At 38.8% G+C, this 17,230-nt stretch overlaps 1 protein-coding gene, 1 long non-coding RNA gene and 1 pseudogene across 2 annotated transcripts; all 3 read left to right on the top strand.

The window, feature by feature from the left end:
- Positions 1–586: 586 nt before the first annotated feature.
- LOC125202829 (uncharacterized) lies at positions 587–2,210 on the top strand. Its single transcript, XR_016135210.1, has 2 exons — positions 587–1,093; positions 1,157–2,210. It is a non-coding gene; the product is annotated as an uncharacterized LOC125202829 (long non-coding RNA).
- A 3,856-nt stretch (positions 2,211–6,066) lies between these two features.
- LOC125189724 (receptor-like protein 49) lies at positions 6,067–8,594 on the top strand (annotated as a pseudogene).
- A 5,203-nt stretch (positions 8,595–13,797) lies between these two features.
- LOC148931862 (uncharacterized) lies at positions 13,798–16,777 on the top strand. Its single transcript, XM_089064220.1, has one exon. It carries the CDS (start codon positions 13,867–13,869, stop codon positions 16,609–16,611), a length of 2,745 nt encoding a protein of 914 aa, XP_088920346.1. The 5' UTR covers positions 13,798–13,866; the 3' UTR covers positions 16,612–16,777.
- Positions 16,778–17,230: the final 453 nt, after the last annotated feature.

Genomic DNA, 17,230 nt, shown 5'->3' on the forward strand with positions numbered 1-17,230 from the left:
TCAATTCTATCTCAAGCTCACTTTATCAAGTTAGACGCTGTTAAAACTTTAATGTAAGCATATTAGTCTTTCAAGTCAACTCTGAAGTCTTTGTTGCATAGTCATCTTTGAAAATGTCAAACTTGTCACCTTAAATAGCACTGGCCCAAACTCACTTCAATCAACACGCTATAATTTATGTACAACTGCATAGACTTTGAAGTTTTAGTGAAGTCGTATATGTTGTTAGTCTATCTTTAAGTGAAATGGTTACATGTCGCAATTGTTTCAAAGTCTTAGTCGTTGTAGATAAGGGTGGACGCTTAAATTTATTTTTATATGGACTATACATTCTCAATTTTGAGTTTGGTATTTTGAGTCATAATTTTCTTGGATTTCATTATGAAGATAGGTATGCACATCGATAAATATAAAATACCGAATTTTTAAAGCTATTATACAAATAAATTTTTAAACTTGGCAGGTCTTAACTCTCTCATTGGATCTTTATAGAGATCATTCGTCACCTCCTCATAGAAGAGACTATATAATGTGGATTTAGGATTTAGGACCTACACTCAATATAAATAAAATACTGAAAAATTCGACGATATTATATGAATAAAAAATATACTTTTACATAGGGTCTTAAGCCCTCTCCTAAGTCTTTCCAAGTATACCACTACGATTTTCTATTTAAAGCCACATGCACCTAATCTTCACTTGTACACAGAAGAATTATCAATATCCTCTTTCACCATGCTTTCAAACTTCTTGTTGCTCATTTGTATACTAACTTCGTCCTCCATTTTACTACCCATTCTTATAATAACAAATGCCTTCGTCATCAGGAAATCTTGTTGCTTCAACTCAAGCATGAGTTGATCTTCTATTAATTCCTCTAGTTCAACAAAACTGGTGCGATGGAATGAAAGTGATGCGTGCTGCAAGTGGCCCAGTGTGGAATGTGATGCTTCTGGCTATGTCCTTAGTTTGCAGCTCGATGATGAGGGTATTTCTGGTGGAATCGGGGATTCGTTGAGTCTCTTCAGATTAAAAAATCTCCAGAAGCTTAACCTTGCCCACAATTACTTCAGTGATGCCATTCCAAAAGGTATTGGAAATCTGACTTGTTTGACTCATTTGAATTTGTCACATTCTGGTTTTTTTTGGGCAGGTTCCTTCTGAAATTTTGACCTTAACGAGATTGGCTAGTCTCGATATCTCCAACGGGTTTGGCTATCCTCATAGCCTTGAGCACCCAACTTTGGAGATGCTTCTCCAAAATCTAACAGAGCTTAGAGAGCTCAATTTTGAAGGTGTCAATATCACTTCTTCAGATGAAAGGCGAAAATGGAGCCACATTGAATCATCACATTTACCCAACCTCACCTCTTTGAGCTTGGTTAATTGTGGTCTTTCTGGCCCTTTGCCTAAATCATTTTGGCAACTTCGTTCCCTTTCCATTATTCGACTAGATCAGAACAATGAAAGGAAAAATATGACTTGTTCATCAATTTTCCAAGTCTGACCACCTTGACTCTCAGTCTCTGCAAATTGAAGGGCCCAATTCCATCTACCTTTGCTAACCTAACCAAGCTGATTCATGTTGATCTGTCAGGTAACTTCTTGACAGGCTTACTTCCCTCTACATTGTTTGCTAACCTAACAGAGCTGATTCATGTTGATTTGTAAGATAACTCCTTGACAGGCTCACTTTCACATACTATATTTGAAGGTCTTTCCAATCTTGTTCATCTAAATTTTCATGGAAATTCATTCTATGGTAACATCCCCTTATCTCGTTTTGGTCTCCCATCATTGTTGGAACTTGATCTTAGTGACAACCATTTTAATGGCACTTTTCAACTCGACAACTTCCGAAGCCTTCCCAATCTCACATTGCTTCGTCTCTCCCACAATAGCTTGTTAATAGATGCTGGCAACGTCAATTCGAGCTCATATGGAGGTCTTCAATTAAAAGAGGCATACCTAAATTCATGTAACTTGTCCAGTTTTCCTGATTTCATCAAACATTCGGATCTAGAAACATTAGATATCGTAAACAATCAGATTGTGGGGGAAATACCTAGTTGGATTTGGGGAACACAACTTGTGAATTTGGACCTCTCCTTTAATTAAGTGGATCAATTCCAATCTCCATCTGTAATTCCACACGACTATATAATCTTGACTTGTCTACAAATAAATTAAATGGATCAATTCCAATCTGCCTCTGCAATGCTACAAATCTTGATTCTCTTTACTTGTTTGAAAATAAATTAAAGGGATCAATTCCAACCTGCAATGCCACAAATATCAGTTCTCTTAACTTGTCTGGAAATAAATTAAAGGGATCAATTCCAACCTCCCTCTGCAACACCACAAATTTCGGTTCCCTTCAATTGTCTGATTTAAATTAAGTGGCAGCATACCTGCTTGCGTACTTATAAACTTTAAGTGGATCGATCTGAGTCGTAACAACATCAGTGGCAGCATACCCCTTGTCCCACTCGGAGGAATTGAAGAGCTTGATGTGAGTCAAAACAACATCGATCAGCGGTAGCATTCCAGATACTCTTCCTATGGATTGTGAGCTACAACATTTGGATCATAACAATAATGCTTTAAAAGGTAAGATCCCAAAGTCCATTGAAAATTGCAAGGGGTTGGAGTACATGAATGTTGGCAACAACATGATGAACGGCACATTCCCATGCGTGCTATCATCGACCTTGCGTGTTCTTGTTTTGCACTCCAATAGATTTCATGGGGATTTAAGATGTCACACCACTTGGCCATTTCTCCAAATTCTTGATATATCTTCCAATCATTTTAGTGGAAGCTTGGAATCAGTCAACTTCTCTAATTGGACGGCTATGATGCTACCGAGTGAAGAAAAATTTACACGAGGCACATATTACTCCTCTCTCGGCGCGACATTGATCATGAAAGGGCAAATAGTGGAGCTTCTCCAAATTTGGTCAGATTTTAGTACCATTGATTTGTCTTCCAATAGTTTCTACGGAAAGATACCAAATGCAATTGGTGATCTAACCTCACTTCATCATCTAAACTTCTCCCACAATGCCCTCAATGGAAGCATCCAAAATCATTTGGTCAATTAAAGAATCTCAAATCACTCGACCTCTCTGTGAACCAACTAGCAGGGCAGATCCCATAGGAGCTTGGAGAACTCACATTCCTTGAAGTATTGAATCTCTCCTACAATAAGTTTGTTGGAGTGATCCCAAAAGGGCGGCAAATTCAAACATTCCCAGCTGACTCATTTGAAGGAAATTCAGGGCTATGCAGTTTTCCTCTCAGCATAAACTGCAGTAATACTAATATACCACCACCGGGATATGATGAAAATGGGGAAGAGAAGAAGGAGATAGAGTTTAGGAAGCATTGTGTGGCTGCTTTTATTCTGTCGAAGCTTCAGAGAGAAATACTTTGGCAAAATAGAAGAGGTTATTGAAGACATGTGCATTGCCAGACACATGAGAAGAAGGCGCGCAAGAAGAGCAGCAACAGCAAGGAATCGAGTCAGGAGGCACTAGTGATGGAAATGTTATCTGTGTTTTATGTAAGAGAGTGAAATAAAAGGGGTTTAGCTTAGCATGTGTTTAATTGTGTGCATGTTTTTTCTTAAAGTTTGTGGGTTTTACAATGTTATGAATTTTGGAATGTACTGATTATTTCTGTTTAATTATGTGCATGTTTGTATTTTGAAATACTTCATTCAATTATGGTATCCTCCATAATGAGTTGGCACTATAAATTTTGATTATCAATATACTTATTTGTAGCACCAATTACATCAGCAGCTGCAGCGGAAGACTTTATCCAGAAGACTTTATAAATTTTACTACCTTCGTCCCCCAAATTTTGACACAGTTTACTATTTCGGTTCGTCCCTGAAAATTTGACACACTTAACTTTTTACCATTTTTGGTAGTGGACCTCATATTCTACTAACTCATTCCTACTCACATTTTATTATAAAACTAATACTTTAAAAGTATGACCCACATCCCACCAACTTTTTCAACTCACTTTCCATTATATTTCTTAAAACTCGTGCTGGGTCAAAGTGTGTCAAAATTTGGGAGACGGAGGTAGTATTTCTCAAGAAGATAAAAAATGCTTTCAAACCTTTGACAATTGTGGGTCTAGGCCCAACAAAAGCATGATCCAGCCCAGTCCAAAATAAGACATACCTAGCCCATTAGACGGTCACATAATTTATTAAGTTCAGAGGGATCGGGTAAGGTTCATGGCCCAAATGGAGGGATAGAGGTCAATCCTCTTGTCTAAATATTGTCGACCTTAAATTTATGGCTAGGCCAAAAATCAAGTATAAAGTTGCCCTAATTCTATCTAATTTAGATGTTGTTTTGACTAGGGCAAAACAACATTTCATATACATGGCTAGGCCAAAATAACTATACAATAATTGATCTTATATCACAAATTAATTATTATATACGAAAAAAATGGAAATAATGTAATTGAGTATGAAATACGTGATAGTCGTATGCCACAAGGAATCTATTAAGATATTTCTCAAAAGCAGGACAAGAAAAGATTCCATAAAGAAAAGTATCATATTGTCTTTATATAATAATTTGTCCATCAACTTAACAAAGATCCAAAATGACTGACCCAGAATACATCAAATCAATTGCTAAGTCTTTCCATCTCTAAATATTAATTGCACTGAAGTAATTCACGATATTTGCTAAATAACTATATAAGTTCAGTGCAATATTTTATAGTACGATTTTCACTACAATAAAGAAGTTTTAATTTGAACTACTTCTTATTCATAAAATATAATAATTTTATATACTTTTAGGGTAACAATATACTCCCTCCGTTCCCTCATAGTTGAGTCATTTTTCCATTTCGGGAAGTTTCCTCATAGTTGATTCATTTCCATATATAGTAACTTTTTTCTCTTTCTTACTTTACTCGCTCTTACTTTATTCTCTCTAATTTATTCACTTTTTACTTTATTCTCTTTACTTTTTTCTCTTTCTTACTTTTTTATCTATTTATTTAACATACTCAATATTCCTTTCTTAAATTTCGTGCCAAAAAGTTTCGCCTCAACTATGTGGGAACGGAGGGAGTAGTACATATTGGTGATTATAGAAAATTTTGTTTTCATTTATATAACTGTGTTTGTGAAAATTATAATACAGAAAGATAATTTTGTCTCAATAACAACTATTCTATCATGACCAATTCAAAGTTCTAATGCCATATTCAAGACGTTAGATTGCTTGGCTGAAATTGTAAGTGTTTTTTTTTTTTTGTATATATAATTAGTAATTATTTTTTTGTTCAAAGCTAGTTAGTGAAGCTTTGATATTAAAGCCACATATCACTTCTATCATTTTCTTCAAATCAATATCAGTTAGGCCTACTTGTGAAATATACAAAATATAGATTATTTGTTTATTTATGTAGAATATCATTCATCTTTAGAATAGAACTGATTAAGCTACGAAAAGAACTTATTATTTCTTTCAAATAGTAGTCTTAAAAGATGTCTATTTAAACCCTCACGCACATACCTTCATTAGCACACAAAATAATTATCATTTATCAATATCCTCTTTCACAATACTTTCAAACTTGTTGTTACTGTTCATTTGTATACTCATTTCGTCCTTCATTTTAACAACTCATTCTTACAACAACAAATGTCTTCGCCATCATGAAATCTTGTTGCTTCAACTCAAGCATGAGTTGATCTTCGATTCCTCTATTTCAACAAAGCTGGCGCGATGGAATGAAAGTGGCGAGTGCTGCAAGTGGCACGGTGTGGAATGTGATGCTTCTGGCCACGTCGTTAGTCTGCAGATCGATGGAGAGGCCATTTTTGGTGGAATTGGGGAGTCGTCGAGTCTCTTCAGAATTAAATATCTGCAGAAGCTCAACCTCACCTTCAATTATCTAGACTTGAACTACCCTCACTTTCTCATTCCCATTCCAAAAAGTATTGGAAATCTGACTTATTTTACACATTTGAATTTGTCACATGCTGGTTTTGGTGGGCAGGTTCCTTTTGAAATTTTGACCTTAACGAGACTGGCTAGTCTCGATATCTCCACCGCTGCTCCAATTCCTGAGAAGCCAAATATGGAGATACCGAGGATGCCTAGTCTCAAGAATCCCCACCGTTGCTCTAAGTCTCGAGAGGTCAAATTTGGAGATGCTTTTCCAAAATCTTACAGAGCTTAGAGAGCTCTATCTTGATTGGGTCATTATCACTTCCATTCATGAAAGGAAGAACTGGAGCCGCATTAAATCATCATATTTACCCAACCTCACCTCTTTGAGCTTGGTTGGTTGTGGTCTTCATGGCCCTTTGCCTAAATCATTTTTGCAACTTCATTCCCTTTCTATTCTTTATCTAGATGCAAATGATCTTTCAGCAGTATCACTCCTTGACTTGTTCACCAATTTTCCGAGTCTGACCACCTTGACTCTTTCTAGCTGCGGTTTGAAGGGTTCAATTCCATCCACCTTTGCTAACCTAACCAAGCTGACTCATGTCGATTTGTCATATAACTTATTTAAGAGCTCTATCCCATCAACCATTGCTAACCTAACAAAGCTGATTTATGTTGATTTGTCATATAACTTTTTGAAGGATCATATCCCATCAACCTTTGCTAACCTAACAAAGCTGATTCATGTCGATTTGTCAACCAACTTATTGACAGGCTCACTTTCTCCTGTGATATTTGAAGGCCTTTGCAATCTTGTTCATCTTCATTTGGGGTTTAATTTTTTTCGGGCTATGTTCCCCGCTCTCTGTTTGGTCTCCCTTCATTGGTGGGACTTCAACTTGGATCCAATCAATTTAATGGTACTTTTCAACTTGACAACTTGAGAAGCCTTCCCAATCTCACATTCCTTGATCTATCTACCTTCTCAGTAGATATTGGCAACGTCAATTCAAGTTCATATGGAGGTCTCCGATTAAAAGTGTTACTCCTATCTTCTTGTAACTTGTCTCATTTTCCTGATTTCATCAAAGATTTGGATCTACAAGTGTTGGGTCTCACATCCAATAGTCTTGCGGGGGAGATACCCAGTTGGATTTGGGGAACACATATTTTGTTTTTGGATCTCTCCTTCAATCATTTGACAAATTTTCAAAAGCCTTACCATATTCCTCCTTCTCTTGGCACCCTATACTTGGACTCTAACCAGTTTAGGGGCGAGTTGAATCTGCACATTCCACTTGAATCTAGACTCACGTCATTGATTCTTGATAAAATAGTTTAAGTGGATCAATTCCAACCTCCCTCTGCAATGCTACACACCTTAGTTATCTTGACGTGTTTAGAAATAAATTGAGTGGTTCCATACCCCCTTGCCTATTTGAAAACATTAGGTTTCTCGATCTGCGTCAAAACAACATCAGCGGCCCCATTCCAGATAGTTTTCCTTTGCATTGTGGTCTACAATTTTTTGATCTTAACAACAATTCTTTGGAAGGGAAGATCCCAAAGTCCATTGAACATTGCAAGGGGTTGATGTACATGAATGTTGGCAACAACATGATCAACGACACGTTCCCATGCATGCTATCGTCGACCTTGAATGTTCTTGTTTTGCACTCCAATAGATTCCATGGGGATTTAAGATGTCACAGCATTGGGCCAGGTCTCAGAATTCTGGATAGATCTTCAAATCATTTTAGTGGAAGTCTGGAATCAATCAACTTCTCCAGTTGGATGGCTAAGGTAGTACCAAATGCTGAAAGATTTTCACAGAGCACTTATCCTCGATTCTCGAGCTCTGGAGTCACAATAATCATGAAAGGGAAAATGGTAGAGCTCTACGAGGTTTGGTATGATTTTATTACCATTGATTTGTCTTCCAACAGTTTCTGTGGGAAGATACCAAATGCAATTGGTGATCTTACCACACTTCATCTTCTCAACTTGTCCCACAATGCTCTCAATGGAAGCATTCCAGAATCATTTGGTCAGTTGAGTAATCTCGAATCACTTGACCTCTCTGTGAACCAACTAACAGGGCCAATCCCGGAGGAGCTTGGAGAACTCACATTCCTTGAAGTGTTGAATCTATCTTACAATAAGCTGGTCGGAGAGATCCCAAAAGGCCGTCAAATGCAAATGTTTACAGCTGAGTCCTTTGAAGGAAATCCAGGCCTATGTGGTTTCCCTCTCAGCACAAGTTGCAGTCATCGTGATGACAACCACAGTGGCTTATCAACACAAGAACATGATGATTTGGAAGAGAAGAGGGAGATTGAGTGGGAGTACGTATGTGCTGCAGTTGGATATGTTGCGGGATTTGGAGGCATTGTGTGGCTACTTTTATTCTGTCGAAGCTTCAGAGAGAAATACTTCAGCAAAATAGATGAGGTTGTTGAAGATGTATTGTTTTCCTGAGACATGAGAAGAAGACGGGCAGCGGCAAAGAATCAAGTAGGGAGACATTAGTGTTAGAAATGTTATCTATTTTGTGTAAGAATATCTAATTGTGTGCATGCTTTTTATCTTTTAAGTTTGTGGGTTTGTACAAATGTAATGAATTTTGGAAAGAAAGTTCATTAAATACCACACTTTTACCAAACTATAACACTAACAAAATCTCAATTATGCCAACTGATATGAGACTAGACACAGTTCATATCTGTATTTAGGCACAATCTTACACAAATTTTTGCAACATTAACTAAAATGCTCCAAAAGATGCAATTAAAACTCACACCATTCACACACATAAATGAGTTGGCATATTACCTAAAAGACTGCTTTGATTTGCTATGAATAACAATCTTCTTAGAGCATCTCCAATGGTCGGCTAGCGACCGGCTAGCCGATTCTTGGCGCTGGCCGATCGGCTAGCCGAACCATTGGAGGCGGCCAGCGGGAAATCGGCTAGCGGACTGGCGTGGGTTGGCCGATCGCTCGGCGCTGGCCGATGCGCTGGCCGATCGGCTAGCCGCCATTGTGGCGGCCCGATCGGCCAGCGCCTAATTTTGTTTTTGTTTTTTTTTTTTTTTTAAAAACTGCGATTTTAGTTTCATTTTCATTTGCACCACTTGTTTTAACGAGTTTTCTCTCTCTCTAACTTTCTGTACAAGAGCATCATCGAGCGATGGATCACAACAACGAGTCCAGTCAAGCGACGAGTGGATCTCAGACTCCCACGGTACCTGTGGGATCTGGATGGCGGCAGATGGGCCCGGGGTTTAACGTCCCTGGGGGGCAGTTGATGGGGATGATGGCCGGTGCGCCGGGGGGATGCAGGGGGGGAACCTGGTGGGTATGCCGTGGGGGATGCCGGGCGGGGGTCAGGGGAGCGGTGGGCAGTCAGCGCCCGGGTGGGGGTGTATGCCCCAGATGCAGCAGCAGATGCTACAGCAGATGATGGGAATGATGTGGCAGGGAGGGATGCAGGGGGGATGCAGCACGGTATGCATCCCGGGATGCAGGAGTCACCGGGAGGGGACACGGTATATCGTCCCTCGCTTGATTTTTTTGACGGCTGCGTCTCACACGCGACCCCAGTGGAGACGCAGTTCACTAGCGATGACCTTCTGTCATTGCATGATATGGGGATCGATCTCGGGGACCCGGATACTCCCGTTCCAGCGAGGCGGGCCGCGCCGAAGAAGAAGACGAATGGGAAGGCCAAGGAGGTCGGCGAGTCGTCGCAGCCCGTTGGTGACGACACCCCGGCCGGAGGAAGTGGACGGAGGATGAGTACGCCGGGGTGGCCAGGGGGTGGTTGGAGGTGTGCGACGATCCGCTGGTTGCGAACAACCAGAGGGTCGTCAACATGTGGGCAAAGATCAGAGCTGTCGAGGCACTGCCCGCACGGGAAGGACTTCAGCGGGGAGGAGGTCCGGAAGGGGTGGGAGTGCATCAGGGCGGCCGTTTTTGGTCGCTGTACGCCAACGCCATCCGTCAGCTCAATAGTGGGCAGAATGAAGAGGACGCCCGGAGGATAGCCGAGAATGAGTTCCCCTTGGCGGGGAAGTATAAGGAGTTCAACTTCTAGGAGTGCTTTTTGTTGCTGAAGGACTCCGAGAAGTTCAGGGCGGGGTGCGATGCTGGGTGGCCGAAGAAGCAGAGGCTGAACTATTCCGGCGACTACTGCGGCAGCAACGGCGGATCCCACGACCTCCCCCCGGATGCTGAGAAGTTTCCATCCCCTCCTTCATTTGCTGGTCACCCTCGCCCGGTTGGACAGAAGCGGGCACAACGGGCTGCGAGGGGCGGGTCCCCCCTATCGCCCCGCGAGGTCCAGTCCTCCGCCCTCCCACCCGCCCCACTCGAGTACACTCTCCATTCGCGTAACCATACGCGGGATAAGATGTACAAGGTCTTCCAAGATTGGAGGGTCGCCACTGACCCCGCGGAGAAGAAGTTTCTTCACTCGATGCTCGAGAGCATGCGGGTTGATTCGGAAATCGCGAGGGCACGGCTAGCGGGTTCCGACGTGGGCTTAGATACCACGGGTGGCGGCAGCGGCAGCGGCGGCGGCGGCGGCGACGGCGAGGAGGAGTAGAGAGTGGCGGGACTCGTGTGTGGAAGCCTTTTTTTTAAAAAAAAATCATGTATTTTTTTTTAAATCTTTGTATTTTTTTTAATGAGATGAATTAATTTTCCCATATATGTGTCTTAAATTTAAATACGTAATTTAATCGTAAATTTAATTCCGTAAAATGTAGTATTTTTTGAATTATTTTTTTGCGGCTGGCCTATGGCTGGCCTAAATCTGATGCAGGTGTATTTTTAGTGCTGCTGACGTGGCAGGGAGGGAGAATGGCTGGCTTGTTGCTGGCCTATTTAGCATTAAAGATGCTCTTAGACTGAATCTCCCACTGACCCATCCGTGCCTGAAAATCGTTACTGAAAATCACATTGGATTTTAGGCTAAATAGGTAAATACATCACAAATATCACCATTTTTTCAGTTCTATTTTGAAGTGTCAATTGACCTCAAATTACAGAAGACTAAGCAAATCTATAACTATACAAATTTAGTACCTAAAAGCCAGGATCATTAGAAATTCGATGAGGAAATACACAATGGACGTGAGTGCTTGCATAACTCAATTAGCAAGATTAGAATCATCAAGAAAGAAATTTGATCATCAATATACTTATTTTGTAGCACCAATTAGTTCCAGTTCTATCAGCAGCTGCAACGGAAGACATTATCCAATAAATGATATTCGTATATTTAACCTTTTTTGTGCCTTTTATGAGTTGGGGGAGATAAATAATGCTTTTTTATATTTTTAACCTTTGGCAAATATGGGCTTGGCCCAACTCCAGAATTTCGAACGAGACTAACTAAAGCATAATCCAGCCCCATCCAAAATATATCCACATTATTTGCCAAGTTAGAAGGGATCGGGCCGGGTCATGAGGTAATTAGGGCCATTCCAGTTGTCCTAAATCCAGTCCGGGCCAATGCACTTGTCCAACCTCAAAGATGTGGTCCAGCCCGTTCCAAAATCAACCCGATAATTTATAGTGGAATTGGCTTTAGTAATTGGGATAATTCGGAACCTCAATTTGTTATTATAGAAAAATATTATATCAATTAAGTTACTCCCTCCGGTCCCGGCCCATTAAATGTCTTATATTTGGCCGGTGCGGATTTTATGAAATTGTTTGAATTTGTGAAGAAAAGTGGATAGAAAATATTAGTGGAATATAGGTCCTACTTATATATAATAATTTTATAATAAAATATGAGTAGGAATAAGTTAGTCGAACGTGGGATCCACTTAGAAAATGGTAAAAGTGAAATGAGATATTTATTGGGGACTGTCTAAATAGTCTAAATAAAAAAATATGAGATATTTAATAGGGAGCTTAACCTCACTTATAATTATATCTCTAAATCGTGTCCTTCGAGCATTTCGTCGAACAGTCTCGTTGATTAAATCCAAAGGCTACTTTACTTGTAACTTAGGGTAAACATAAATGGTTGTTTGATCATTTAGTTTGTTGTTCCAAACATATACTCTTGGAATTTTATTTCAATCTCAATTTTATCTCAGGCTCACTTTATCAAGTTAGTAACTGCAAATATATTATATTAGTCTTTCAAGTCAAGTCTTGAAGTCTTTGTTGCGTAGTTATCTTTGAAATATCAAACTTGGCTTCTTATCTATACTTGTCACCATAAATAGCATTGGCCCAATCTCTCTTCAATCAACAGCCTAAAATTAATGTACAACTACATAGACTTTGAAATTATAGTTAAGTATATATTGTAAGTGTCATTAAAGCACAATGGTTACATGTCACTATTGTTTCAAAGTCTTGGTCGTTGTAGACAAGGGTGGACGCCCAAATTAATTTTGGTATGGACTATATATTCTTAATTTTGAGTTTGGCATTTTGAGATAATAATTTTATTCTATTTCATTATTATGATAGGGTCTAAGAACATCTCCAACAATTTACACTAAACTCAAACTCATTTTAGTCTAAATATCACATCAAATATGATTTTACTCCAGCCATTTACATTAAATCTAAACTTAAAAGAATATTCTCTATATTATGCCTTTTTACTCACAAAATTTGAAAAACTTTTGGGTTTAAATTTAGTGTAAACCTAAAGATATGTATTTTTTTTTCCAAAAACCAAAAATGGGATTGATTTTGGAATACTATTGGAGCTAATTACCTATATTTCAGTTTTTAGTGTACCCTTTGAGATGGTCTAATGCACAACTATTCATATAAAATACTGAAAACTCTCTTCATCCTGCAATAGGAGTTATGGCACGAGTTTTAAGAAATGTAAAAAAAAGTGTGTTTAATAAGTTAGTGGAATATGAGTCTTATTTATATAGTAATATATAGGGATGTATTCAAATCCTTTTCATATCTTTTGTCATTTTTCCTTCTTAATCCTAGCCCCACGATTTTGTCATCTGACGGTTAGATTAATGCCACGTGTCATTTAATAATGCACATTTTCATTCTAATAATGCACAGCGGCTAATAATGCAACATTATAGACTAATAATGCACATTTTCATTCTAATAATGCACAACGGCTAATAATGCAACATTATAGACTAATAATGCATTGATCACAACCATCCAATTCAATGATCCAAGGGCTGAGATTAAGAAGGAAATAGGACACTTAGGGTGCAAAGGAGCCTAACGCACCCCGTAATATATATATATATATATAAATATAGGTTTGTGTTAAAATAACAACCCCTCTTAAAATGACAACGTGACAACGCTTATACAGCAATATTATAAACGCTACACAACAATATCCAACACGTTAGACAACAATTTATAGATTGCTGTCTAACGTGTTGGATATTGCTGTTCAAGAAAAAATGTTGTTTAAAGACTACAAAATTGTTGCCCGTCTTTTTTGAGTTTTTTTTTGCCACGTGGCAGTTTTTTATTCGTCCATGTGTACAAATGATTGGCTAGAAATGGTGGTATGGTGTTATTTTAAGGGGTGGTGGCACCCTAACATGCCCCTATATATATATATATATATATATATATATATATATGAATATTAGGGTGTATCCTGAATTGGAATGCTAACGTACATCCATTCTCGTGCTGCCATGTAGCATGAAAAATGCAATATGTAAACACTAAAATACAATAAACATTAGTTAAGCTGTATATGCATTTCCGCAGATTGCATTTGTGAGGCTGTATACACAATATTGTAAACAACCCCCCCTCCTATTTATTAGTGTTTCAAGTGGTGGTCTTAAAACGTTACCCAAGCTAGTAAAATGCGATTGTCTATTTAAACCCATATTCACATATCTTCGTTTGTACACAGAAAGAATTATCAATATCCTCTTTCACAATGCTTTCAAACTCGTTGTGCTTCATTTGTATACTAATCTCATCCTTCATTTTCACTACTCATTCTTATAACAACAAATGCCTTCGCCATCAGGAAACCTTGTTGCTTCAACTCATGCTTGAGTTGATCTTCTTTCCCTCTAGTTCAACAAAACTGGTGCAATGGAATGAAAGTGATGCGTGCTGCAAGTGGCCCGGTGTGGAATGTGATGCTTCTGGCTTCGTCGTTAGTTTGCAGCTCGATGGTGAGTCCATTTCTAGTGGAATTGGGGATTCATCGAGTCTCTTCAGATTTAAATATCTGCAGAAGCTTAACCTTGCCTACAATGACTTCACTGATGTCATTCCAGAAGGTATTGGTAACCTGATTTGTTTGACACATTTGAATTTGTCAAATGCTGGTTTTGTTGGGCAGGTTCCTTCTAAAATTTCATCCTTGACGAGATTGGCTAGTCTAGATATCTCCAACAACGAACTTGGCAATACTCTTAGCCTTGAGCACCCAAATTTGGAGATGCTTGTCCAAAATCTAACAGAGCTTAGAGAGCTCTATCTTGATCATGTCAATATCACTTTCTTGTACGAAAGGAAAAATTGGGGCCATATTATATCATCACATTTACCCAACCTCACCTCTTTGAGCTTGTCTTATTGTGATCTGTTTGGCCCTTTGCCTAAATCCTTTTTGCAACTTCATTCCCTTTCTATTCTTCGACTAAATGCGAACAATCTTTCAAAGGTAACACTCGATGAATTGTTCACCAATTTTCAAAGTCTAACCACCTTGACTCTTGAAAGCTGTGAATTGAAGGGTTCAATTCCATCCACCTTTGGTAACCTAACAAAGTTGATTCATGTCGATTTGTCACAAAACTCATTGACAGGTTCACTTCCTTCTACATTGTCTGCTAACCTAACAAAGCTGATTCATGTCGATTTGTCACATAACTCCTTGACAGGCCCACTTTCTCCTACTATATTTGAACGTGTTTCCAATCTCATTTATCTAGATCTGCGTTTCAATTCATTCTCTGGTAATATCCCCCAATCTCTTTTTGCTCTCCCATCTTTGTTGGAACTTGATCTTAGTTACAACCAATTTAATGGCACTTTTCAACTCAACAACTTTCAGAGCCTTCCTAATCTCACATTGCTTTCTCTCTCCGGTAATAGCTTGTCAGTAGATGTTGGAGACGTCAATTCGAGTTCATATAGAGATCTTCAATTAAAAGAGTTACACCTAAATTCATGTAACTTGGGCAGTTTTCCTGATTTCATCAAATATTTGGATCTGGAAACATTGGATCTCTCAAACAATAGTATTGCAGGGGAGTTACCTAATTGGATTTGGGGAACACAACTTTGGAATTTGGAATCTGAACTCTCTTACTTGTCCCTTGCAGATAACAATTTAAGTGGACCAATTCCAACCTCCATCTGCAATGCCACACGATTGTCTAATCTTTTTTTGTCTAGAAATGGATTAAGTGGATCGATTCCAACCTGCCTCTGCAATGCCACACAACTTGATTCTCTTAGCTTGTCTGGAAATAAAATAAGTGGCAGCATACCCGCTTGCCTACTTATAAACCTTGAGGAGATCAGTCTGAGTCGTAACAACATCAGCGGCAGAATACCCCCTTTCCCACTTGTAAGGATTATGGTGCTCAGTCTGAGTCAAAACAACATCATTGGTAGCATTCCAGATATTTTCCCTACGGATGAATGCAGTCTACATTTTTTGGATCTTAGCTTTAATACTTTAGAAGGGAAAATCCCAAAGTCCATTGAAAATTGCAAGATGTTGGTATACATGAATGTTGGCAACAACATGTTGAACGACACTTTCCCATGCATGCTATCGAGCTTGTGTATTCTTGTTTTGCACTCTAACAGATTCCATGGGCAAGTAAGAAGTCACATTAGTTGGCCAAATCTCCAAATTCTAGATATATCATCGAATTATTTTAGTGGAAGTCTAGAATCAATCAACTTCTCTAGTTGGACGTCTATGATGCTACCGAGTAATGGAAATTTGAGAGGCGGCAAAGGGCTAAGGGTGTGGTTTCATAACTCTGGGCCGAGATTAATCATAAAAGGGAAAATGGTGGGGTTTTACAACATTTGGGCAGATTTTAGTACTATTGATTTGTCATCCAATAGTTTCTATGGAAAGATTCCCAATGCAATTGGTAATCTTACCTCACTTCATCAAATTAACTTCTCTCACAATGCCCTCAATGGAAGCATCCCAAAATCATTTGGTCAACTGAAGAATCTCGAATCACTCGACCTCTCAGGGAACAAACTAACAGGCCCAATTCCGAAGGAGCTTGCAGGCCTCACATTCCTTTCAAAATTGAATCTCTCCTATAATAAGTTTGTTGGAGCGATCCCAAAAGGGCGGCAAATTCAAACATTCTCAGCTGACTCATTTGAAGGAAATTCGGGGCTATGCGGTTTCCCTCTCGACATAAACTGCAGTAAAACTAATATGCCACCACCAGGACATGATGGAAATGGGGAAGAGAAGAAGGAGATAGAGTGGGAATACGTGTGTGCTGCAGTTGGATATGTTGTGGGAGTAGGAAGCTTCGTGTGGCTGCTTTTATTCTGTCGAAGCTTCAGAGAGAAATATTTCGGCAAAATAGAAGAGGTTGTAGAAGACATGTTCATTGCCAGAGACATGAGAAGAAGATGTGCAAGAAGAGCAGCAGCAGCAATGAATGGAGTCAGGAGGCAGTAATGTTGGGAACGTTATACTATGTGTTTTTATGTAAGAGAGTGAAATAAAAAAGGGTTCAGTTTAGCTTGTGTTCAATTGCGTTCGTGTTTTTATCTTAAAGTTACTATAAAAAGGGGTTGTACAATGTTTTGAATTTTGGAATGAAATGTTACAGAATGGAACGACACTTTAAAACATTTTATGTACTCCCTCCGTCCCATAAAAGTTGAGACAAAATTTTTGGGCACGGAGATTAAGAATTTATATTAAATAAATAGGAGAAATGAAAAAAGTAGGAAAGATAAGAGAGAGTAAAGTAAATGATGGAATAAAGTAGAGTGATTAGATGTTTTGTCTTTTGTTAAAAAAGGAAATGACTCAACTTTGTTGGGACGGACTAAAAAGGAATACGACTCAACTTTTATGGGACGGAGGGAGTATATAAATAACTTAGTGACACTTTTAATTACCATTATTGATAGTAGAAGGATGATATACATATTTTGACTAATTGTTGTATTTTTTAGTTTAGTATTTAAATTTAATATAGAATTCAAAATTTTGACATTTTTCAAACACGGAAAAGTAAAATTGTCGGAAATCATATTACTAGGAATCATTTTCCTATAAATCATTTTCC

Source organism: Salvia hispanica, chromosome 2 (genome assembly GCF_029641045.1).
Source record: "Salvia hispanica isolate PSC_SH4W2 chromosome 2, Shi_PSC_v1, whole genome shotgun sequence".
In the NCBI taxonomy this organism is placed as follows: domain Eukaryota; kingdom Viridiplantae; phylum Streptophyta; class Magnoliopsida; order Lamiales; family Lamiaceae; genus Salvia; species Salvia hispanica.

What these genes read in the sequence shown, in the direction of transcription:
- LOC148931862 (XM_089064220.1), top strand. Translation starts at nt 13,867, where the DNA reads ATGCTTTCAAACTCGTTGTGCTTCATTTGTATACTAATCTCATCCTTC.